The sequence below is a fragment of the Desmodus rotundus genome, chromosome 9 (assembly GCF_022682495.2).
Source record: "Desmodus rotundus isolate HL8 chromosome 9, HLdesRot8A.1, whole genome shotgun sequence".
NCBI lineage: Eukaryota > Metazoa > Chordata > Mammalia > Chiroptera > Phyllostomidae > Desmodus > Desmodus rotundus.
The window spans coordinates 58,840,571-58,866,092 of NC_071395.1; the positions used below are offsets into that span (position 1 = coordinate 58,840,571).

General features: G+C 41.1%; 2 protein-coding genes across 7 annotated transcripts in view; both read left to right on the forward strand.

Moving 5' to 3' along the window:
- The window catches only part of TRIM58 (tripartite motif containing 58), a 36,026-nt gene extending 29,491 nt beyond the window's left edge, over positions 1 to 6,535 (forward strand). Inside the window, exons 4-6 of one of the 2 annotated variants that reach the window (XM_024560645.3) lie at positions 453 to 475; positions 566 to 666; positions 5,481 to 6,535. In XM_024560645.3, the coding sequence (XP_024416413.3) occupies positions 453 to 475; positions 566 to 666; positions 5,481 to 6,070 (714 nt within the window). In that variant the 3' untranslated portion in view covers positions 6,071 to 6,535. Of the gene's footprint in view, positions 1 to 452; positions 667 to 5,480 lie in introns of both variants that reach the window. The other variant, XM_053911331.1, reaches the window with a different exon arrangement.
- OR2W3 (olfactory receptor family 2 subfamily W member 3) lies at positions 648 to 25,296 on the forward strand. 5 transcript variants are annotated; one of them, XM_045195845.3, is made up of 3 exons: positions 648 to 666; positions 17,510 to 17,605; positions 23,899 to 25,296. In XM_045195845.3, exon 3 carries the CDS (start codon positions 23,910 to 23,912, stop codon positions 24,852 to 24,854), a length of 945 nt encoding a protein of 314 aa, XP_045051780.1. In that variant the 5' UTR covers positions 648 to 666; positions 17,510 to 17,605; positions 23,899 to 23,909; the 3' UTR covers positions 24,855 to 25,296. The 5 variants fall into 5 exon arrangements, with proteins under 5 accessions (XP_045051780.1, XP_045051779.1, XP_024416377.1 ...); XM_045195844.3 differs by lacking the exon at positions 648 to 666 and adding an exon at positions 15,304 to 15,423; XM_024560609.4 differs by lacking the exons at positions 648 to 666; positions 17,510 to 17,605 and adding an exon at positions 15,304 to 15,423.
- The last annotated feature ends 226 nt before the right edge of the window (positions 25,297 to 25,522 follow it).

A 25,522-nucleotide genomic window follows, 5' to 3' on the forward strand; every position in this document is an offset into this window, starting at 1 on the left:
CAAAAAATGAGGAATTATTTTTTTAACAGAGACATTGAAAGTAACATTTTAGGCCTCTCAAACACAGTGAATGATATTTAAGATCTATTTTTATCCCAATTCTACATACATTTGTTGCAGAATGTAACACTTTATTAAAATATCCAAATGTCAGAATTATTAATTTGCAAAATAATTAAATTGGTAGATATCATAAGAATTAACCTAAACTTTCTGTAGTCTGATTCTATTTCCATAGAAACAAACTGATTCTATTATTTTAAATTCATGAGAAAATTCAACAACCTATTTTATGTTTTTTATTAAGAGAGATTCATGTCTCTTATATTGTATCTTAATAGTTTAGTGATTTTCAATAATTTCTAAACAGATGTTCATGGTTAGTCCCCAGTCTGTCAAAAGCAATTTTGACATCAAACTCACACATGCTTGTATATTTTTTCTACTTCCAGGGGGTGAGAGGAGTCTTGAGTCGGTATGTGTACTTTATGGAGCAGAGGATGGGTTTGAAGAGGCTGAGGAGGTTGGTGGATGTTGAGAACTGTGGGTTGTGTGCTCTTCCCAGAAGTAAGAGTGTTACACGGCTGGAACTGGAGACCATCCCCTTGGAGCTGAAGACAATGTGTCGCATCCCTGGGATGAGAGAAATGTTGAGAAAGTTCCAAGGTAGGTTGCATCTTAGGTCTTGGGGGATGTGGTGTCTTGTGCTGGCTACTTCTATACCAAGCAGGTGCAAGCAGAACCTGAAGCGTAGTGACTAAAGTCAGCGAAGTTTTTTCTGAGGTCACTTTATTGGTTTATTTTTTAAAAAATTTTATTGTTATTCAATTACAGTTGTGTGCCTTTTCTCCCCATCCCTCCACCCCACCCCAGCCAAACCGACCTCCCTCTCCCACCTCCACCCTCCCCCTTGATTTTGTCCATGTATCCTTTATAGTAGTTCCTGTAATCCCCTCTCCCCACTATCCCCTCCCCACTCCCCTCTGGTTATTGTTAGATTGTTCTTAACTTCAATGTCTCTAGTTATATTTTGTTTTCTTTTTTCTTTTGTTGATTATGTTCCAAAAGAACCTATGCACCCCAATGTTCATAGCAGCACAATTTACAATAGCCAAGTACTGGAAGCACCCTAAGTGCCCATCAGCAAATGAATGGATCAAAAAACTATGGTACATTTACATAATGGAATTCTACGCACTTTATTGGTTTATTACTGGATAGTGGAGGGTTTGGTTTCACATCTCTCACTCTGAGGCCCATGCATACAGCCCACATCTTTGCAGTTGCTGGTAGCCATGTGGAAGGGTGAGGTTATGGTGAACAAGGCCCTGCTCCTGAAGGCATGCATGCAGGCATGGTGCTCATGGCTTTCCTGACAATGTTATTGGTGGAAGTGAGCCCCACGGCAATGCCAGTCTGTAAGGGGATGGGAGAGAGCACCATGCCTGGAGGAAAGGGGACAGGGATGGTGTGAACAGTCCTGACGCCATAGATGCAACATTTGGTTAGTACAGCAGGCTCAGGAGCTGTGACAGAAGTAACAATAGCTCCAATAAATCTGCATTTTTTGTTTATTAAAGTGATAAAACAGTATTATTTGAAGTACTAAATGAAATGTATTTGAAAGCAGAATAAATAGCATCAATATAAAAGCATTGCAGCAAAGCATCAAAGCAAAGCATCAAATATTAACTTTGGTTTATTTTATTAACTGTCAATTTGATGAGTTGCTTAAATTAAAGAGTTCATGAAGCCAAAAAAATTCAGTCAATTATTATAATGTAGGAATAATTATGGTATCATAAATTAATTGCTTTTGTCTGATTATGTTTTTTTTTTATCCTCACCTGAGGACATGCTTATTGATTTTGGAGAGAAGGGAAGGGAGGTAGAGAAACATCAATCTGTTGCCTCTCACATGCTCCCAACCAGGGACTGGACCAACAATCCAGGCATGTGTTCCGACCGTGAACCTGTGACCTTTCAGTTTATGAATGATGCTCCAACCAACTGAGCCACACTGGCCAGGACGGATTATGTTACTCTTTAAAACAGTCCAGATTCAATTTTTATTTTTTTAAATTTTTTTTATTTTTTTCCATCATAATTATATTTAATACTTACCCAATGTAGTTTTTATTTTATTTTATTTTTTAAAATTTTTATTGTTATTCAATTACAGTTGTATGCCTTTTCTCCCTCAATTTTTAAATTTCTTTTTTAATCCAACTTATACCAAGTAATGAAAATACACTATGACTATATAGGGGTTTCACTACTCAATGGGAAACAACAGTTTTGTCCTATAGTGAGAAAACCCATCATTAGTAGTCTTGTTCAATGATTTAACTTATGTTCTGATAGGCAGATTCATATATAACAACTGTGTAAATTCTTTTAATCATTACACTCTCAGAATCCATGTCCTCATACTCCCAATGACATTTACAGAATTAAATAATCAATTAATAAGTTCGACAAATATGCAGTATTTAAAAGTATTATGCCAGCTACTATTCTAAGCATTGGAATATATCATTGAAAAACAACAAAAATGCTACAAACCTAAGCTTCATGTTGCCAAAATTTACTTAAATTATTCAATATACCTTTGTATTGTTAGAAGATGATACAGAATATTGAAAACAGAGAGAAAGGTAATGGTGACCAGAAGTTCTTGGAGTAGGGCATATACTTTTGATTTTGGCAGTTGAGGAAGACCTCACCCAGCAGGGATAGTGCAGCAAACACCTAATCTGGAGGAGGGCCTTCCAGAGAAGGAGGAATAAGAGTTGTCTTCCAGGACTTGTGAGGAGGCCTGTGCTGTGGTGGGAGGGTCAGGAGTAGAGGACCCTGTAAGTACGCCACTGAGCAGGATGCCTCACCTCTAAGTGAACTAGGCAATCAGTGAACAGTTGTAAGTGGAGGAATAGCAGGATTTGGTTCATTTTGTGGAGCTCACTCTGTGTGCTTTACTCAGAGTCAGTTAGAGAGGGGCAAGGCTTGAAGTGGGCAAAGCAATTAGGACCTCTGCAATACTTCAGTCAGAATTGATTGTGGACTCATCCTGAGGGTGCTGACAAATAGACAGGATCTTGGCATATTTTGGAGACAGAGCTGGGAAGATGTGCTGCTCAATTAGACATGAGATGTCAGACAAAGAGAAGACTTATGAGTATTTTCCAGGTTTAATTCTCCAGAATTGACATAATGAAGTTGCCATTTTCATTGACAGTATTGCTGCAGGTAAGACAGAAGGAGGGAAGCTGGGTTTTGGATATATAGGTGTTGTGAAGAATGTTGAATATCCAAATGTGGATGTCAGGTTGTCAGATGAATTGACTAAGATGGAGTTTCAGGAGAAAGGTCTAGGCTAGAGCTGTGCATTTGGAATCAGTAAGCAAATGATTGAAATTCAATTAAAGCACTGAGCCAGCCAGCCAGAACACATGAGAGTGAGCTGAGAAAGGGAGAAGAGGTTCCAGTCCTGAGACCATTGACTTTTCCAAAGGTGATGGAGGAAAAGAGGAGAAAGCAGCAAAGGTGACTGAGAAGGGGTGGTGAGTAGAGAGGGAGGGAAAGGTGATGACTGTTGTTCAGCAAAAAGAAGGGAGGTTCTCCAGGACAAAGTGTTTCTCAGCAGTGTTGAGTGCCACAGAAAAGCCATGTAAGATGTCCACCTCACACAATTTTGGAAGTCACTGGGGAGATGGACAGGAGTGCCTTGGTTAGGGTATAGTTCTATCATGGTGAGTGGTTGAGTTTAAGAGAAGTTGGAGATGACTGTATTAAAAACCAGTGCACAGACTTCTTTTTCTCATAAATGGAACAAAGAAGGCAGCTAGAGCAGGACCGACGTGTGAGATATAACATGTCAAATAGGTTTAATGACCCCATGGAGACCCATGTTTAAGCCCTGCTATTTTCATTTCCTAGAGTTTGGGAAAATCACATGAAGCCCTTGACTCTCAGTCTTGTTGTCTATAATGTGGGGGTGATAATGGCCACTTTGAAGTGGTTTCATGTGTGAGCATAGATGGTGAGCTACCTGTGTGACTCACTCAAGTATGAATATTAACAAAACATCGTGAGACATGATTTAAAGACAAATAATAGCAATCAGAGTAGTAATGTTTGTTACTGTGATATTAAAAATGAAACTATATTAATTAAATTTACTATTTTTGAGTGTTTATAAAGAGAAAGCACTGAATATTTTACATTATTCCTTCTTCACTGAGGAGATTCCATGTGTAGATTTACTTATTAATAATGTGTACAAGTAAAATTTTACATCAATGTCACTGGAACTTCCCAGTATCAGTATTTGTGTCCTATTGCTGCCTAACAAATTGACACAGACTTAACTGCTTGAAACCACACCCATTTTTTAGTTCAAGATTCTGCAGATAAGACTTCCAGCTGGGGTCAGCTGGCTTCTCTGCTTAGGGTTTCACAGGAAGAAAATGAAGTTGTTGGCCACACTAGACATCTATGAAAGGTCTGGGGAAGAATCACTTCCAAGCTTATGTCACTTGGTACCAAAAAGCACTTCCAGGCAGCTGCAGGACTGAGATACCCAGTTCCTTAGGAGGTCACTTGCCTTTCTTCTCATGGGATTTCCCTTTCATCTTTAAAGCCAGTGATGACAAATCAAATTTAAATCTCTCTGACTTCTCTTCTACCATCAGCACAGTAATCAGAGAAATCTTTCTGATTTCAAGAAAGAAAAAAAAATTGGCCCTGGCTGGTATGTCTCAATGGATTGAGCTCCAGCCTTCAAACCAAATGGTTGCTGGTTCGATTCCCAGTCAGGGCACATGCCTGGGTTGCAGGCTAGATCCCCAGTAGGGGGCATGTGAGAGGCAACCACATATTGATGTTTCTCTCCTTTTCTTTCTCCCTCCCTTCCCCTCTCTCTAAAAATAAATTTAAAAATATTTTTAAAAAAATGATGTTAGATGGTATTAAACCCACCCAGATAATCTCCCTCTAGTCATAGAGTATAACAATCATGAAAGTGCCACCAGGGTCTGAAGTCATGGGTTCTGTCTCAGAATTCTGCCTATCACAATAACACAGCTTTGAAAATGGTGGATTTTATATAAATAATTTTTCTCATAGCTTTTGAAAATAAAGAAAAATACACCCTATGTGGTTTTTAAATTTCATTTTAAATGCAAAAAGATACTGCTCAGAGCCTGTAGGTGCTTTGGGTGTGAGTGGTCATGTACTTGTTCAGTCAGCACTGGCGGTTCTGTCTTCATGGGGCAGGAGTGAGCCCTGGGTGCAGAGTAGCAGTAGAATACACCCAAAGGAATGAAGAATGTTCTATTTGACCTGCAAGGGGAAATACTTACTGTGTTTTCTCTAGAAGCTGTTAAAGAGGGAATGAGGGATGTTGTGATCATTCTCCTCGGTGTTATGACTTCCTAAGTGTTTTCCATTCTTTTACATGTCCCACAAAATCCTTTCTGCAGTTGATGTGAAGCTGGACCCTGCCACAGCACACCCTAGCCTCCTCTTGACTGCTAACCTGCGCAGCGTGCAAGATGCAGAGCTGTGGAGGGATGTCCCCAACAACCCTGAGCGATTTGACACATGGCCCTGTGTCCTGGGTTTGCAGAACTTCTCATCAGGAAGACATTACTGGGAAGTCCTGGTGGGAGAAAAAGCAGAGTGGGGTTTAGGAGTCTGTCAAGACACAGTGCCAAGAAAGGGGGAAACCACACCATCTCCTGAGAACGGAGTCTGGGCCATGTGGCTGCTGAAAGGCAATGAGTACATGGTCCTTGCCTCCCCATCAGTGCCTCTTGTCCACCTAGAACGGCCTTGTTGCATTGGGATTTTCTTGGACTATGAAGCAGGTGAAATCTCCTTTTACAACATCACAAATGGATCTTACATCTACACATTCAGCCAACTGTTCACTGGTGTTCTCCGACCTTACTTTTTCATCTGTGACATGACTCCTCTTGTCTTGCCACCTATGACAGAAGTAGAGTCAGGAACTTGTGCATCCAGCAGTCATCCTGACCCTGCTTCTAATGCTGCAGATAACCATTCCTAAAATTCTGTCTTGAGATACACGCCAAGCGTAGCAGTTTGATGGAGTGGAGGGGAAGATATACAAATGTCCCCATTTAGGGCAGCACTTTAGTCATTGTTGCTATGGAACTTTTCCCATAGGGACAAAAGAAAAATATGAAATATTTGCATTTCGAGGAGCATTGTGAAATATAATAATATTAGAAATGGAATATTCTCAACAGTCTTTATCCAGATGGCTCACATGCTTTCTTATTAAGTGTCTTCAAATGAATGGATCTTGTATTAAACATATCTACACATTCATTATAATTTCTCATTCCTTTCAATATCCTTTCATTCCAAGTCTTCCACATATTAACAATTAAAAATGGCAGTTTTTATTTATTTATTTTTTTATGTACAGTTTTTTAAAAAATATATTTTTAAATATATTTATTGATTATGCTATTACAGTTGTCCCATTTCCCCCCCCACTCCACTCCATCCTGCCCACCCCCTCCCTCCCATATTCCCCCCCCCCTATAGTTCATGTCCATGGGTCATACTTATAAGTTCTTTGGCTTCTACATTTCCTACACTATTTTTACCCTCCCCCTGTCTATTTTCCACCTATCATCTATGCTACTTATTCTCTGTACCTTTACCCCCCTCTCCCTCTCCCACTCCCACTCCCTTAATAACAACCCTCATGTTCTAGTTGTTTGCCTAGTTTGCTCTCGTTTTTGTTTTATGTGTGGCCGTTAATAACTGTGAGTTTGCTGTCATTTTTACTGTTCCTTTTTTTGATCTTTTTATTAGGTAACTCCCTTTAACATTTCATATAATAAGGGCTTGGTGATGATGAACTTCTTTAACTTGACCTTATCTGAGAAGCACTTTATCTTCCCTTCCATTCTAAGTGATAGCTTTGCTGGGTACAGTAATCTTGGATGTAGGTCCTTGCGTTTAATCTTGGGTAATGTAATTACGATATGCCTTGGCATGTTCCTCCTTGGGTCCAGCTTCTTTGGGACCCTCTGAGCTTCCTGGACTTCCCGGAAGTCTATTTCCTTTGCCAGATTAGGGAAGTTCTTCATTATTTGTTCAAATAAGTTTTCAGTTTTTTGTTCTTCCTCTTCTCCTTCTGGCACCCCTATAATTCGGATGTTGGAACGTTTCAAGGCGTCCGGGAGGTTCCTGAGCCTCTCCTCATTTTTCCAAGTTCTTGTTTCTTCATTCTTTTCTGGTTGGATGTTTGTTTCTTCCTTCTGGTCCATACCATTGATTTGAGTCCCAGTTTCCTTCTCATCACTATTGGTTCCCTGTACATTTTCCTTTGTTTCTCTTAGCATAGGCTTCATTTTTTCATCTGTTTTTTGAATAGATTCAACCAAGTCTGTGAGCATATTGATAACCAGTGCTTTGAACTGTGCATCCGATAGGTTGGCTATCTCTTCCTCGCTTAGTTGTATTTTTTCTGGAGCTTTGAAGTGTTCTGTCATTTGGGCCATTTTTTTTGTTGTTTGTTTGTCTTGGCGCGTCTGTTACTTTAAGGGGCGGAGCCTTAGGTGTTCACCGGGGCAGGGTAAAGCTGGTCGCTGCGCTGTGACGCTGTACGTGGGGGAGGGGCCGAGTGGGAGCAATGGCGCCCGCCTCACTCTCCTCCGGATTTCAATCTTTCTCTCCGATGCCCACAATCAAACTGGGCCACTCTGGTGCTGGTTCCCGAGTGGGTGGGCCTGTGCACACTCTAGGCCCCTGTGGGTCTCTCCAAGGACCTCTCCCGTGAGGCTGGGAGTCTCTCCTGCTGCTGCCCCAACCCCCACGGGCGTTTTCAATCAGAGGTTTGAGGCTTTATTTCCCTGAGGTGGAGCCCTGGGGTGTGCGGTCTGCTTCGCTGCCCGCCGTTGGTCCGGTTTATCTGTGGGCGAATGTGGTGCCGCGGGGTGCTACCCGCTGCTCTGCCTGCCCCGCTCTCCGCTGCTCTGAGTCCGGCCCTCTGGGTTTGTCTGTGCAAATGTGGGGCCGCAGGGTCTGCTAGTGCTCAGACTGCCTGCGCCATTTGTCCCACACTCCGCCAGTCTCGGTCCCGCCACAGCCACGCGAGTCCTCTCCACCCCGGTGCCCGTCTCCGCCCCTCCTCCCAGTCTGGATGAATGTTTATTTTCTATTTCCTTGGTGTTGGTCCCCCTTGCTGTTCGATTCTCTGTCAGTTCTGGTTGTGCGAGGAGGCGCAGTGTGTCTACCTACGCCGCCATCTTGGTTCCTCCAAAATGGCAGTTTTTAAATAGATTGAGAACTGTCCAATATTATTCTAGCATCAGACTCATGATTGTGTTTCTCCTCTATTTTTCTTCTTCTCTCTCACTCTCTCTCTCTCTTCTTTTTCTTTACCTTTGTGTCTTTCTATTTGTCTCCCTCTCTTCCTCTGTTTCTTGCTTCTTACTTTTTTTTTTGCATGATATTTGTCTTGTTTTACCTTCTATTTCCTTCTAGATTAATTTATTGAGAACCATTCCTTTATAGATTTACAATTGCTATGACTGTTCAATTACTTTTAATTTCTCCATTCTAGGACTAATTTTTGAGGATTATGAAATCCATTCCTCTGAATCTAACATCACTGAAACCCACACCATACCCCTCTGGGAATGAAACTTTTTCCCTTTATCTTTGGATACATGTTTTAGGGTAGGAATTTCTTAGAAATATGATTCAACTAGTTTGACCTAGCTCTTTGTTGGTTGTAAAAGCTCAAACATATAACTCCCTCGCTATCAGCTACTTAACAGTTCCTATACCTGGAACAATGATATTGACCTCACAATGTTATGGTAAGTTTTTAAGGTCATGATTGACATGATTGGTTAAAATTCAATGTACTACTTAATTTAAATATAAAGATGATGATGATGAAGAAACAATAATATTTGACTTATTTTAAAGTATATTCTGTATGTTCCCAACAAAATTCTTGTCATTGAAAGCTAACTTTGCAACTCTGTTTTTGTGTATCTGTGTCTAGTAAATAGTTGCTAACCAAGGGCAAAATTACTTAAATGCTAAATGTTTAAATGCTTAACAATGATTAACTAATGTAAATTTGTTTAATGTTATGCTAATAATTTTGCTAAAACTTTAATCCTCCTCTAACTCCACCTGGAATTTTAAAGTTTATCTCTTCCAGGAAATTTCTTTTTTACTAAAATCTTTTCATTTACTTTCCAATAACATTATTAATAGTTTTTTTCTAGGTTTTAAAACATTGTTTTCTAGACGTTTTGCATTTGGAGGAGAATTATGGAGACTAATAACTTTAGAAATGGAGCAAGCTCATCAAACTCCATTTCCAGATGGATCTCTTTTACTTATTGATGAATACTGGATTGAGCTAAGATTTCTACATTCATGTTTAATACACTTACATTTGATCCTAAGCAGACATTTCCACTCTCCATCTCTCATTTGCAAACATAGATGATAGTAACATACCCTTACATCTCTCTTGCTATTTTATAGACCACGCATGCCCTAAGGCCTGCCCATGCATGATCTGGTTAGGAAAGAGGCACATGATCTGGGTCTCAGCCCATAGCTCTCCATTATCAGGGGTTAGCAGCTGAGTGCCCATGTCACGGCAAGGCCAGTCCTGAGTGACAGGAATCATGATGTAGAACGTACACTCAGAGCAGTACAACACCTTCTTCGTGGAAATTGGGCAGCACAGAATCTTCAGTCTGAGATCCCACTTTCCTGGAGGCTCCATCCATCAAGACGAGAAAGCCTAATGTGTGGGAAGGAATCCAGCAGCACAGGCCTCCTACCTGCTCCAAGGGATGAACAGGGATCCCAGAAATGCCACCTCAACCTTGAAAGTTAGTATCCTGGTCTCCACCATCTCCCTTGAATCCTTGCATCTAAATGTGCATTTTATCATAATATATTTTAATAATTAAACTAAGTTAAGTCTTTCTTTATCCTTTGGATTCGAAGAGCCACAAAGCTTTGTGCATCTCCTAGTATGACCGTTCTCCTTCCCATCCCAATCCTAAAAGGTCTCTAATGTTTTCTCTGGAATTCTGGTTCACTACCAGTAAAATCCTCTAAATCCATATTGACTTCTTGACCATCCTTTTACTTTCTTCTCCATTGTTCCTCCAGAATACCGGACTTCTATATTCAACTGTTCACTTGTCATAAAATGCATGTTTAAGTCAACATACCTAAAACTTGGCCCTAAACTGCCCCCCCAAGTCTTCCTCTAATGAACACACACACACACACAGAGGCTTCTCCATCTAAGTGGATGACAATTATTCTTTCAGTTGATCAAGTCAAAAATCTGGTTGATTTCACTGTCCCACATTTAGTCCATCAGCAAATGCTGTTGGCTCTCCCTTAATAACATCATCAGACCCCTGGCAGATCTACCTCTGCCTGCTGCACCCTTGGCCTGAACTCCCCTCCTCTCTCTTGGGGCTACTGCATGAGTTTCTTAACAGTGTAATCTTGACTATATGCTGGTGTCTCTCATATCTGTTCTCAATGCAGCAGCTAGGCTCATCCTTTTAGTGCCCAAGATAGTAGTGTCATCACAATGACCTCTCATTCAACTCAGAGAGAAAGCCAAAATCTTACAGTGAGCCCTCAGTCATGAATGCAGTTCCTTCTCTGATCCTGTCTCCCTCCTCTTCCCCCCTTTTTTTAAAAAATATATTTATTGATTATGCTATTACAGTTGTCCCATTTCCCCCCCCCACTCCACTCCATCCTGCCCACCCCCCTCCCTCCCACATTACCCCCCCCTATAGTTCATGTCCATAGGTCATACTTATAAGTTCTTTGGCTTCTACATTTCCTACACTATTTTTACCCTCCCCCTGTCTATTTTCCACCTATCATCTATGCTACTTATTCTCTGTACCTTTACCCCCCTCTCCCTCTCCCACTCCCACTCCCTTAATAACAACCCTCATGTTCTAGTTGTTTGCCTAGTTTGCTCTCGTTTTTGTTTTATGTGTGGCCGTTAATAACTGTGAGTTTGCTGTCATTTTTACTGTTCCTTTTTTTGATCTTTTTATTAGGTAACTCCCTTTAACATTTCATATAATAAGGGCTTGGTGATGATGAACTTCTTTAACTTGACCTTATCTGAGAAGCACTTTATCTTCCCTTCCATTCTAAGTGATAGCTTTGCTGGGTACAGTAATCTTGGATGTAGGTCCTTGCGTTTAATCTTGGGTAATGTAATTACGATATGCCTTGGCATGTTCCTCCTTGGGTCCAGCTTCTTTGGGACCCTCTGAGCTTCCTGGACTTCCCGGAAGTCTATTTCCTTTGCCAGATTAGGGAAGTTCTTCATTATTTGTTCAAATAAGTTTTCAGTTTTTTGTTCTTCCTCTTCTCCTTCTGGCACCCCTATAATTCGGATGTTGGAACGTTTCAAGGCGTCCGGGAGGTTCCTGAGCCTCTCCTCATTTTTCCAAGTTCTTGTTTCTTCATTCTTTTCTGGTTGGATGTTTGTTTCTTCCTTCTGGTCCATACCATTGATTTGAGTCCCAGTTTCCTTCTCATCACTATTGGTTCCCTGTACATTTTCCTTTGTTTCTCTTAGCATAGGCTTCATTTTTTCATCTGTTTTTTGAATAGATTCAACCAAGTCTGTGAGCATATTGATAACCAGTGCTTTGAACTGTGCATCCGATAGGTTGGCTATCTCTTCCTCGCTTAGTTGTATTTTTTCTGGAGCTTTGAAGTGTTCTGTCATTTGGGCCATTTTTTTTGTTGTTTGTTTGTCTTGGCGCGTCTGTTACTTTAAGGGGCGGAGCCTTAGGTGTTCACCGGGGCAGGGTAAAGCTGGTCGCTGCGCTGTGACGCTGTACGTGGGGGAGGGGCCGAGTGGGAGCAATGGCGCCCGCCTCACTCTCCTCCGGATTTCAATCTTTCTCTCCGATGCCCACAATCAAACTGGGCCACTCTGGTGCTGGTTCCCGAGTGGGTGGGCCTGTGCACACTCTAGGCCCCTGTGGGTCTCTCCAAGGACCTCTCCCGTGAGGCTGGGAGTCTCTCCTGCTGCTGCCCCAACCCCCACGGGCGTTTTCAATCAGAGGTTTGAGGCTTTATTTCCCTGAGGTGGAGCCCTGGGGTGTGCGGTCTGCTTCGCTGCCCGCCGTTGGTCCGGTTTATCTGTGGGCGAATGTGGTGCCGCGGGGTGCTACCCGCTGCTCTGCCTGCCCCGCTCTCCGCTGCTCTGAGTCCGGCCCTCTGGGTTTGTCTGTGCAAATGTGGGGCCGCAGGGTCTGCTAGTGCTCAGACTGCCTGCGCCATTTGTCCCACACTCCGCCAGTCTCGGTCCCGCCACAGCCACGCGAGTCCTCTCCACCCCGGTGCCCGTCTCCGCCCCTCCTCCCAGTCTGGATGAATGTTTATTTTCTATTTCCTTGGTGTTGGTCCCCCTTGCTGTTTGATTCTCTGTCAGTTCTGGTTGTGCGAGGAGGCGCAGTGTGTCTACCTACGCCGCCATCTTGGTTCTCCCTCCTCTTCCCCTTTTAATACAGCTGCATCCAACCCTGCGTCCCTGCTGGTCCCTTCCCATCATCAGGCCTTTCTCCCAGTTGTACCCTCTACCTTCAGTGCCCTTTCCCCAGATGTCTCCTCTGCTCATTCCCTGAATCCTGCTCAAACCCATCTTCTAAGTGAGGACAGTATAGCCATTCCCCACCCCAGGCCCACCCTCCCAGTACCCTTTGCCAGTCCCAATGGAGGCTCTATTTTCCAATATATTGTTTGCCAACTTGTAATGTGTTCCATTTCTGTCTTATTCATCCGTTCATTTCATTTGGTTGGTTTTGCCTTTTTTTTTTTTTTTGGTAGAATGTAAGAACCGTGAGGAGGGGTCTTTGCCTGTTGATAGCAGCATGGTGGGCATTGAGCAACCACCTCAAATATTGGTTTGTCAGTCATATCACTCACTGCATACTTGCTGTATAAATAAATGATTGTGTTGCTAGGGTTTCAGAATTAAATGGCTGAGCTGAAAGTATTTTGTGAAATGTAGTATCATTATTATTTATAATACATCACTGACCCATAAAGTTTAATGTCAAGTGCTAAATGAGTAAAATCAACTTTTAGGTACAGAGAAAATTTGAATAGAAGGCTGTGTTTGCAGAGGTGATGAAGTCCAGTGACAGAATGAGCTGTCATGTCCAGGCCTGGCCCCACAGAACCACCTGTAGCTTTGATTCCCTATGACAACACAATGACACCTCGAATCACGCATTGCCTCAAACACACAGCACACGCCACCTCTCTCGTACTCGTTAGAAACATGGGGAATAGTTTATAAAATTCTATGGACTAAAACCTTTTTAAAAAAAATTACTCGTGTTCCATGTGTCCCTCTTCATCTGAACTTTACAGCACTGCCACCTCCTCTCCTCGTCCTCACTCCACTATGACCATGTGCTCCTCTGTGACTACACATCAGACTTTTTCTAGCCCACGTTATTAAAAAGAATGACTAAAAAGGCATCCCCTAGCATTAGAGTCTAATTTCTACGTGTACAGTTTATCAGAAACTGGATGATTTATTTAAGTCTAATTAGATCGTTTCACCCACTGCCACCCTACAATGGAGTGACTGTTTTATTGAGTGAATTAACTAAATGACTATTCATTCTAGCATGTTGGGAAGGCCCTGAATGCAGGGTACTGGGAGGATGGTGATATGTGGAGCTGGTAGGGAGCAGGCAGTAAAACAGCTTTATCAGCTGGCATAAGGAATGAAGCTAATTTAGAGTGATAGTTTCAACTCTTAGTGTCTCAAAGGGCAGATGAATTGGGACACTGAGATTTATTAAAACCACCTGCTCTCCGAGCACTGACCCACTGTGCATGTTTCTGGAGAGCTGCTCTGCCACTGTACAAGGAAGAGGGCAGGGTGAGGTGCATTGGTTTGGGACGTTCTCACATCCACAGATTCTGCACACCCACCTGCTCGCAATATTCTCATGCCCTGATTCTGTGACTGCATCTACCCAAAAGTACCCAAATAATTATTTTGATATATTCCTTAGTCAATTGACTGAAACAAGTATAGTTTTGCTCTGATGTTGCTTGGATGATTTCAAGAACTCATTTTTTATTCATTTATTTACTATATTAGTATTTAAATATTCAGCCTTTTGATATCAATTTGCCTCTGCAACAACATTAAAACAGGTCATATATACACAATCAGATAAATCAGGGGTTCGTGATACTTGCTCAATGTCCTCTTAGTCAATTTTTGAAACTGAAGAGTTTAAGCAAAACAAAAAACTCACAGACACAGACAACAGTATGGTGATTACCAGAGGGAAACAGGGATGGGGGAATAAATGGTGATAGAAGAGACTTCACTAGGGATGGTGAATGCACAATACAATATACAGATGATGTATTACAGAATTGTACACCTGAAACCTATATAATGTTATAAACCAAAGTCAGCCCAATTAATTCAATTTAAACATTTTTAAAAGAAAGTAAATAGATGTGAAAAAAGTATAAATTGACATATACTGACATATTCCTTTAGAACCCCCAAATAAAACTAAATAATTGAATAAAATAAAATAGTTCACCCTGTTAGCTCCTTAAATTAATAATAATGTTAATCAATGCACCTATAAAATTTTTCCACTATCTAGGACCATGGGTTATTTATTTTTCATACATAAGATTCATTTAAAAAAATCAAAATACTACTCTATTCTCAGTAGATCTAAGGCAGACAAAAAAATAACACAATCCTGTTCCAGGTAGGATGGGATTAATTATGCCTCGATTGTTTTTTAGACACGTAATAATTCTTGGGAACAGGGGAAGGGAGAAAATAGCCCAGCAGTATTTATGTTTATGAAACAACAATGGGGTGAGTCCCAACTTTGCTTCTACAAAGGAAAAGTCCTTACTATATCAAGGGACAAATTCTCATGGTCCTCATTTCTGTCTGGACCTCACGGGATTGGAGGTGATGCGGGCCCATGGCACACCTCAGTGTCTGTACTAATGACCCATGTGAGTTCCGAAGTTTCCTTGGAGTGCAGGGCTGTGGATGACCTCAGATCACCATTGGGACTCCTCTCCATTCTTTTCTCAGGAAAGAGGCATCACTGGCGGTCATTGCCTTACACCTGCACAAACACTGTGATCTGCTGCATTTATAGAGGCATGGGCTATGACCAGAAGAGGTGCCTGCATTTTCTCCGTGTGTGCTGTCACAGCTGGTAGAGCACCTGCCTAACACAAGAGGGGAGAAGAAATTGCACGTATGAAGGTCCTCCAGCTAGACCTGCACCTACTGAATTCTGACTTTTAACGGTACCTGTTAGCACACAACTAAAAATCGTGAGTGGATTTCTGGATATAGGAGCTCAATAAGTTTGTATTTCTGTATTGGTTTGTTAAAAAGCCATATTGAATGTCTCAAAGGAACAGAAAAATAGGAAATGAGGAACATATTATTTGCTTTTGGAAAGTTTATGGATTATCACAGATACACCAAGGCACAAATCTATACACAAACATACATTACAAATTATGTTATTGAATTATAACAAAACAAATTTACCAGCATAAAATGATTTTTAAAGGATGAGATATAAAATTGCTGAAAAGACAGAAAGAAAAAGTAAAAGTTATTTTTCATTGTTGACACTGTTATAGATGTCCCATTTTTCTCCATTTTGCCCCTCTTTACCCAGCCCTGGCCTTCAACACATTATCTGTGTTCATGGGATATGTGTATATGCATATATATTCTTCGGTCTCCCCCCCCACCCCCCGATATCTGTCTGTCTGTTCCGTGTATCCATGTCTCTGGTTTTATTTTGTTCATTGCATTCCACATATGAGTGAAACTGTATGGTATTTTTCTCTGACTGGCTTATTTCACTTAGCATAATGTTCTCCAGTCCCATCCATGCTGTCCCAAAGGGTAAGTGTTCCTTCTTTTTTTACAGCTGTGTAGTATTCCACTGTGTAAATATACCACAGCTTTTAAATCCACTAATCTACTGATTGGCAATTGGGCTGTTTCCAGAACTTGGCTATTTTAAATAATGCTACAATGAACACAGGGGTGCATATATTCTTTCTGATTGGTGTTTTGGGATTCTTAGGATATATTCCCAGAAGTGGGATTGCTGGGTCAATGGCAGCTCCATTTTAAATTTTTTGAGAAAACCCCATACTGCTTTCCACACTGGCTGCACCAATCTGCATTCCCACCAAGAGTGCGGTAGGGTTACGTTTTCTCCACATCTTTGCCAGTACTTGTTGTTTGTTTATTTATTTTATTTATTTTTTAAAGGTTTTATTTATTTATTTATTTTTAGAGAGAGGGGAAGGGAGGGAGAAAGAGAGGGAGAGAAACATCAATGTGTGGTTGCCTCTCACATGGCCCCCACTGGGGACCTGGCCCACAACACAGGTGTATGCCCTGACTGGGAATCAAATCAGCAACCCTTTGGTTTGCAGCTCATGCTCAATCCACTGAGCTACAACAGCCAGGGCTGTTTGTTGATTTATTGCTGGTAGCAGCCATTCTGGCAACTGTGGGTTGATATCTCATTGTGGTTTAATTTGCATCTCTCTGATGATTAATGATGATAGGTATTTTTTAAAATGTCTATAGGACATCTGTATGTCCTCCTTGGAGAAGTGTCTATTCAGGTCCTTTACCCATATTTTAATTGTGTTGTTTGTGTTCCTTGTGTTGATATATATATATAATATTTCATATATATGATATATATATTTCATATATAATTTCATATATGTGTTCACATATATATATACATATATATGAAATTAACCCCTTATCAGATGTATCATTGGCAAATATGTTCTATTCAGTGGGTTACCTTTTCATTTTGTTGATGGTTTCTTTTGCTGTGCAGAAGGTTTTTAATTTGATGTAGTCCCATTTGTTTTTAGTTTGATGTGGTCCCATTTGTTTATTTGTTTCCCTTGCCCTAGAAGATGCATTGGCAAAAACATTTTACATGAGGTATCTGAGATTTTATGTTGGGATAAGAAACATCGAGTTTTCTCGGGTGAACATGAGAAAATGAAATATAAGATTTGAGTTTCATTTTGAGAAAGAAAATCAAAAAAGGTATTAGCAACCTCATGAGGGTGATGGGGAATTATCACCCGGCTGGGAAGATGCAGCCCTGCCCTCACTCTGAAAAACAGGGGTTTCACTTCCTGCCGTTTGTCATTGTAGCCACATATTTTACGAGTTTAAACCCTTTTGTCTTCAAGATTAAAAGAAGTCTTTGGACATAAACTAAAGTCTTTAATCTTACCCTCTCTCCAGGTACTGAAAATAGTACAGCTATTTTAGCCGTGGATTGAGTGTGGGCACTTCTGAGGTGGGAGGATGCATCTGGGCGCAATAGTGTTCACACTGTTTGTCCCGCACCTACAGGGGGAAATCCGACTTACCTTTGCTGCATCATGAGCGCACACTCCCACATACTGGAGTGAAACAAACGTCCACAAAGCAACAGTTTCCCTGGTGCAGGTGAGCCGCTCTGCCCTCTGCAGTTCCACCCAAAGTGAGGAAGAACCACCAGTCCTGCCATTAGACTCATTTCCTGCCCTTCTATGAGTCACCTGCATGGGTGTGAGAGCTACCGGCGCCCAAGCTCAGAGCTGGATGCTGCTCTCAGGTTTTCCTAGGGTTGACCCGAGAACAGTAAATACTTCCCTGTGGTAGGGAGTACTTAACTGTTTACAATTAATCGCTCATTCTTTGATCTTCTACAGTGTGTCCATATATAAACGATGAATGTTATCTCATCGCTCCCCGCACCAGGAGAGCAGTGACAAGCCCCATGGCACTCCTGAAATGTGCTCTGTGCGCGCACAGGGGCGCAGTCAGGCGAGGGCGCAGACGCTCAATGCGATTGTCGAAGGTTCCCCACCGGCTGGTAGCTGCAGTGGGCAGGTGGGGAGACAGCAGGCTCTTAACCCTGGCCCAGTGCGCTGAGAGGGACTATGCACAGAAAAAGTAAAACTGATTACAGTAGAATTTAAGGGGATAAAATACCTGCCCCTTCCCAGAACCGTTCAGAAATTAAAGACCTGAGGTAAAGCATGTGAGAGACCCGCGTCTGCCATGCAGAGCGGTGTGAGTGCAGGGCTGAGACAGCCTGTCCCTCTGAGCCCGGCTGCACAAGGCCCCGTGGTCAGCCAGCGGGAAGTGGAGGCCGTTCTAGACTCAGAGCCGGCAAAATGTGAGCTGTTAAGGCGAACATTCCTTTCATTTGCCTGAACCTCCACCTGAAGAAGTCATTCTGACTCCAAATTAAAGTGCAGAAAACAATTCTGGAGATCGGAAGGCAGGTTTTATCCTAAAAATCAAACTCACGCCCTGTCACTGCATTCCACTCATATTCAGCTCCACAGTCTACTTTTCTTTAATGTCACAGAATTCACAGTTTTTGGATCATGAAATTGTGCAGCAGTTTGTTGTAAAACAATGATGTTATTATGGTGATCGAGAATTTGTTTTAGTCTTTCTTCCTAACTTCCTGTCTTTCTTCCTAATTTTCTTCCTTTTCAGTTTATTTATTTTTTAAGTGATTCATTATGGCCAAAACAATAACAAAGTTAAAATGATATATTAACAGATTTAGAAACAAAACAGAAAATAACTCTCAAGAAAACTTCCTATTTTATTATATTCTAACAAAATGCTTACTTATTTTTTTTAAAAAAATTATTTATTTTATTTTTAGAGAGAGGAGAAGGGAAGGAGGAAGAGAGGGAGAGAAACATCAATGTGTGGTTGCCTCTTGCGTGCACCCTACTGGGGACCTGGCCCACAACTCCAGGCATGAGCCCTGACTGGGAATCGAACTGGCCACCCTCTGGTTTGCAGGCTAGGGCTCAATCCACCCAGCTACACCAGCCAGGGCTTACATATTATTTTTAAATTTCATAATAATTCATGATTATTGATTACTATTTAATAAAGAAGGGGTCATATAAAAATGAAATTCTCAAACTCCATCTTTAACAATTCAGTGTATATATTTAAGTATTATAATTATTTTAATGTAAATATACATATCTAGAGAGTTTGTGACCAAAAAATGGGATCACACTACATATTAGCTCCCTATACTTTATATTTTGTTTTCCATTTGTTTGAATTTAATATGACTTTTAGGAAAAATCACAATACATATGCTTATTTCCATTTAGTAGTTATTTTTAGTTTATAAAGTTGGCATTGTTTATTAAACATTTCTTTTCCCCCCCTTTATCCCGCTCCTACCTGCACTCTACCACCCTCCAGCATCTACCACCCTCCAGCATCTCCACCCTCCTCCCTACCTAGTTCATGTCCATTGTATTCTCCATTTCCTATACTATTCTTAATCTCCCCCTGTCTATTTTCTGCTTACCTATTATGCTTCTTATTCCCTGTACCTTTTCCCCTCATTCTCCTCCTCCCCCTCCCCACTGATAATCCTCCATGTGATCTCCATTTCTGTGATTCTATTCCTGTTCTAGTTGTTTGCCTAGTTTTTGTTTTTTAGGTTCAGTTGTTATAGTTGTGAGTTTGTTGTCATTTTATTGTTCATATCTTTGATCATCTTGTATTTCTTAGATAAGTCCCTTTAACATTTCATATAATAAGGGCTTAGTGATGATGAGCTCCTTTAACTTGATGTTATCTGAGAAGCACTTTACCCTTCCATTCTAAATGAAAGCTTTGCTGGATAGAATAATCTTGGATGTAGGTCCTTGCTTTTCATGATTTCGAATACTTCTTTCCAGTCTCTTCTTGCCTGTAAGGTTTCTTTTGAGAAATCAGCTGATAGCCTTATGGCAACTCTTTTGTAGGTAACTGTCATTTTCTCTTGCTGCTTTTAAGATTCTCTCCTTATCTTTAATCCTGGGTAATTTAATTATGATGTGTCTTGGTGTCCAATTTGTTTGGGACTCTCTGGGATTCCTGGACTTCCTGAAAGTCTATTTCCTTCACCAGATTGGGAAAGTTTTCCTTCATTATTTGTTCAAATAAGTTTTTTTATTTCTTGCCTTTCCTCTTCTCCTTCTGGCACCCCTATGATTCAGATGTTGGATCATTTAAAGTTGTCCCAGAGCTTTCTCAGCCTCTCCTCATTTTTTCTGAATTCTTGTTTCTTCATTCTGTTCTGGTTGGATGTTTATTTCTTCATTTTGTTTCAAATCCTTAGTTTGAGTCCCAGTTTCCTTCCCTTCACTTTTGGTTCCCTGTATATTTTCCTTTATTTCATTTTGTTTAGCCTTCATTTCTTCCTTCATTTTGCAACTGAGCTTAATCATCTCTGTGAACATCCTGATTTCCAGTGTTTTGAACTGTGCATCAGACAGGTTGGCTATCTCCTTGTTGCTTAGTTCTTTTTCTGGAGTTTTGATTTGTTCTTTCATTTGGGCCATATTTCTTTTCCTTGGCACACCTCTTATGTTGTAAGGGGCAGAGCCTAAGGTATTCACTAGGGTGGGGCAACCCTCTTTGCTGCTGTTGTGGTGCTGTCTGTGGGGGAGGGGCCAGAGAGTGAACAATGCCACATGCTGGCTCTGCTCTAGCCCTACTTTCTGTTACTTCCCTCACTCCCCACAAGTGGATTGTGGTTTTTCAGATGCTGACTCGAAGATGGGTGGATTTGTGTACATTCTAGGACCCTGTGGGCCTCTCCCACAGACTCTCCTGTGATCCTGAGAGTTTCTCCCGCTGCCACAACTCCCTCAGATTTTTACATCCAGAGGTTTTGAGTCTTTAGTTTCCCACAGTCTGTCTCACTTCCCAATGTTCCTTTCTAGCTCATTGGCCCACGAATGTGAGATCAACTGGTCCACCAGCCATCTGCTTGGCTGTGTGTCCTCTCTGCCTCAGCTGCCCGTCTCCACCCCTCCTACCAGTCTGGATGAATGTTTAACTCCTTGATTGTCAGACTTCCATTAAGTTTGAATATCTGGCAGTTCTGGTTGTTTTTTTGTTTTTAAATTTGTTGTTGTTCTTTTGGTTGTGTGAGGAAGTGAAACATTTCTACCTATGTCTCCATAGGGGCTGGGACTCCTGGGCTGCTTTCTTCAAATCCTTGGTCTATCAGTACATGAGCAGATCCACTATTAATCATTTCTATAACTTTAAATATACACATTGTCCTGAACTATCCATTTCAATTAATAATCTTTTCTTAAGATTCCTCCACATTCTAGAGTTCAAGAGAATTGGCGTATTTCCCGGAACTTACCACATTTTATATTTACCTATTTAAAAAGGTAAATCTATCTTTATATTTATATTTTAATTGTATATCTTTAATTATCAGTGAGAAAAATTCTCATGTTTTTAAGTCATGCTTTTATATCACTTTTCCTGTGAACTACTTCTTCAAGTGATAATTATTTTTATTTTGTTCCATATTTTCTTGCCAATTGCTTGAAAATGTTATTGAACAAGGTAGCATTACAATTGTCATATTGAATTTCTCTAGTATTTTCATTATTCTTTACACTTTTTAGTGATGTTTCTTATAGCTTATAGTCTATCTTAATAGATAGACTTATTAAAATATGCAAATTTATTTGTACTTCACTTGATTGCTTTTGAGAATTGTGATTTGCCTAGTGAGACCTATCTAAATCCAAGATGATCAAGGGAAGAAAGAGGGTACAACTTCTGTGCTTCCTTATAATAGTAATATTTATGTTTACGTATTTGATTTGTCATTTATTTTGGTGAAATTAGTGAATGAGTGATTCATACTCCCTGACTCCAAATACATTTCTTATTATCATGGTTTATTATATTTTCAAAGTATATTTGAATATATGTTAAGGATAGTTTCTCCTCATTAGACTTTTTTTTTTTTTCAGAATTTCGCTGCCTAATCACATGGGCCTAGTTTCCCATTCCCTGTGTATATGACACATAAACTTTATGCAGTATACTTTCATATTTACCAACTTTTAAATTAAAAATATCAAAACATCTACAAAATAAATAAGGTAGTTTGATAATTACCATTTTAGATGAGAAAACTGAAAAGGTCAGGAACTTTCTGAGGTCTCCTAATTGTATCTCGTTGGCTAAGGGATGGTAACGGGAGACTGACACCATGATGGGAGATGTTTTCTATTGATTCCTTTATATTGTCTGTAAGACTTGGACTTTTGTCCTCAAACGTGCTTTGTTTGAAGGTGATGAACTCTCAGCAATGCAATCTGATAGAGGTTTTTGCATGTGTATGTAAATTATTGCATTAAAGTTGCATTACCTCTTACAAAGCAGCATATAGTACTTTGGAAGAAAAATATATATACGTGATTTCTTAAAAACCAGATCTGAGAGGGAGAGAGATTAATTTTATGCATATGTTGCTTTAGTAATATTCAATTGTTTCTTATATTGTAATTTATTTGGGTACTTGAAAATTACCTCAAGACTAATGGTCAAATGAATGAGATGTGTCTTTAAGTTAAAGAACAAATAAAGTATTCTGCATATAATAAATATTTCCTAAATACTATAAATTTATTATTCTGGGATTCCATTTTGGGCCTTTGAAGTTGTAGCAGGAGCTCAGGAACTTGTGTCTCATGAAAAATCAATGTCTGGACCATGGCAGGATTTATCTTCTTGCTATTGGAATTAGAAGCAGAACCAGCAGTGAAGAATGAAGACTTCAAGCCCTATTTCCTTGGTTCAAAATCAGCTCTGCCTTTTCTAGAATATAATTGTTCACTTAACACACATCTGCCTCAGTTTTCTTTTCTGTAAGTCTGGGATAAGACGGTCAACCCCTTATCACTACTGTTGGAGTTAAATAAATGTAAAAAGCATGGAAGAACACCTGGTTCATAGTAAATACTGCCTTATGTTGTCTGTTACTGTGGAGAAGCTTGTCCAGCAGAGCCCCCTACAGGCTGTTGCAGATAAGAATAAGTCTACCATGACATAATCTGCTTGGGGAGGAAAGGTGGCCAGCCTCTCAAAGGAGAAGGGCCTTGAGCTTGTTCCTCAATGGACTTTTATTGGGTTCAATTTGCACAGGAATACAGGTAAAGCTCGTTAATCATTGTCAGGCAGTAATGATCAAACAACAGATAACATTCAAACTACAAGGGCTTATTTTGAGTCAGGGTCAGTTAGCTAAAGGGCCATAAAATTTTGGGAAACCAACTCATTTTATGCTTGGACCCTTATCAGAAAATTGAGGGCATTCTTAGCAAAGCAGGTTTCACAGGATTTTATGCATTCTTTCTTAGGCCTGATCACCCTGGGGAACTGCCTGTTCCTGCCCAGGGCAGCACTACCCTCTGGCATTGTTTCAGGCTTAAGTCAGTCAGGGGAAGTAAGGCAGCCAAGAGATTAGGAGACTTCTCACAGACAGAACGAGGACTCAGGCCTTGTCAAAGCCAAGGGGTGAGGGTCCATCACCATCTTTTTCTATAGCCCCCCAAGTCCTTCCCTGATGGCTCCGTCGTGACTGTGCCTGTCTTCTCCTTCAGGGGCCAATGGTGCCACTTGGGACTCTTCAGTCAGATCTGGTCTTGACCTGTGCTTACCAATGTGTGTGTCTTTTCCTGGAATCTTACCCATCATTGGCTAACAAGTCATCTGCCTGGGGCTAAGCAAGGTGAAGTGAAGCGGGCAGAGGCAGCACCTCTGCCGGAAAGATAAGCTTCATCTCCTTAGTGACTGATGGTCCCAAGGTCTTTTTCTCAGCCTTAGCCATGGGGGTTACAGCTTCTGAAACCAGGCAGGGCAGTTCTCAACATGTTACCATTATTGGTATAAATATTCCTTTTCAGGTGCAGTACATATGGATGGAACCAATGATAGCACTCAAGGAAATTTCATCCTTTTGGGATTTTCTGACCACCCCCATCTGGAGAGGATCCTCTTTGTGGTCATCTTGATTGCATATCTCCTGACCATTGTGGGAAATACTACCATCATCCTTGTGTCCCGGCTAGACCACCAGCTCCACAGCCCCATGTACTTCTTCCTCACCCACCTCTCCTTCCTGGACCTCAGCTTCACCAGCAGTTCAATCCCCCAGCTGCTCTATAACCTGAGTGGACGTGACAAGACAATCAGCTACACAGGCTGTGCCATCCAGCTCTTTCTCTTTCTGGGTCTGGGTGGTGTGGAGTGCCTGCTCCTGGCTGTCATGGCCTATGACCGGTTTGTTGCAGTCTGCAACCCCCTGCACTACCTGGTGATCATGAATCCTCGCCTCTGCGTGGGATTAGTGTTGGTGGCCTGGGGCGGTGGGGTGGCCAACTCCCTGGCCATGTCCCCAGTTACCCTGCATTTACCACGCTGTGGGCGCCGCAGTGTGGACCACTTCTTGTGTGAGATGCCTGCCCTTATCCGGATGGCCTGTGTCAATACAACTGCCATTGAGGGCACTGTCTTTGTCCTGGCAGTGGGTATTGTGCTGTTACCCCTGGTGTTTATCCTGGTCTCCTATGGCTACATCATAAGGGCTGTATTACATATTCAGTCAGCATCAGGGAGGCAAAAGGCCTTCAACACCTGTGGCTCTCATCTCACAGTGGTCTGTCTGTTCTATGGGAACATCATCTACATGTACATGCAGCCAGGGAACAGCTCTTCCCAGAACCAGGGAAAATTCCTCACCCTCCTCTACAATATTGTCACACCACTTTTGAACCCCCTTATCTACACCCTCAGAAACAGAGAGGTGAAGGGGGCACTAAGGAAGCTGCTGCTAGGTGACAGAGAGGTGCAAAAGAAGTAAGAGCAAGTAGGAGAAGTGGGCATCTGCAGCACGGCTGTCATCTCCTTCAGGGGCCAATGGTGCCATTTGGGACTCTTCAGTCAGATGTGGTCTTGACCTGTGCTTCCCAATGTGTGTGTCTTTTCCTGGACTTCCATAAACTGTTTCTGTTTTAAAGTGTAGCTGCACAACACACATCATTCAAAAATCCCTCTAGCTGATTGATGAAACAGGTTCAAAGAACAACACGAAATAAGCAGTTACAAAGATGAGTTTCCACAGCTTCTACCAAAGTGCCAAGAAGAAAGACACTTTTTAATCTGAATTTTGCTTTTGTTATTTTTAAAAATTATTTAATGACTCTCTGTATTTTAGTCAAAATGACCACAATTTGTTTAATTTTCTTAGCTGACAGCCATCAGATGTGGAAATCCAGCAAGTAGGGTGTTTTCTATTTCCCAAATTCACATCCAAAGTCTTTCATGGAAACATATGTTTCTTTTCTATCATTTGTTCCCAAACTTTGACATTTCCCCAAAGTCTAGTGTAAGATTCTGAATAAACCTATAAAGTTAACCTATAAAGTAGTAGGTGGGTCATTTAAGTCTTAGAACATGATTATCTCTCAGGCACATATTTATGTTATTAGTGAGAAGGCCCTAATGTTCATTAAGTTCCTGCTATGAGGC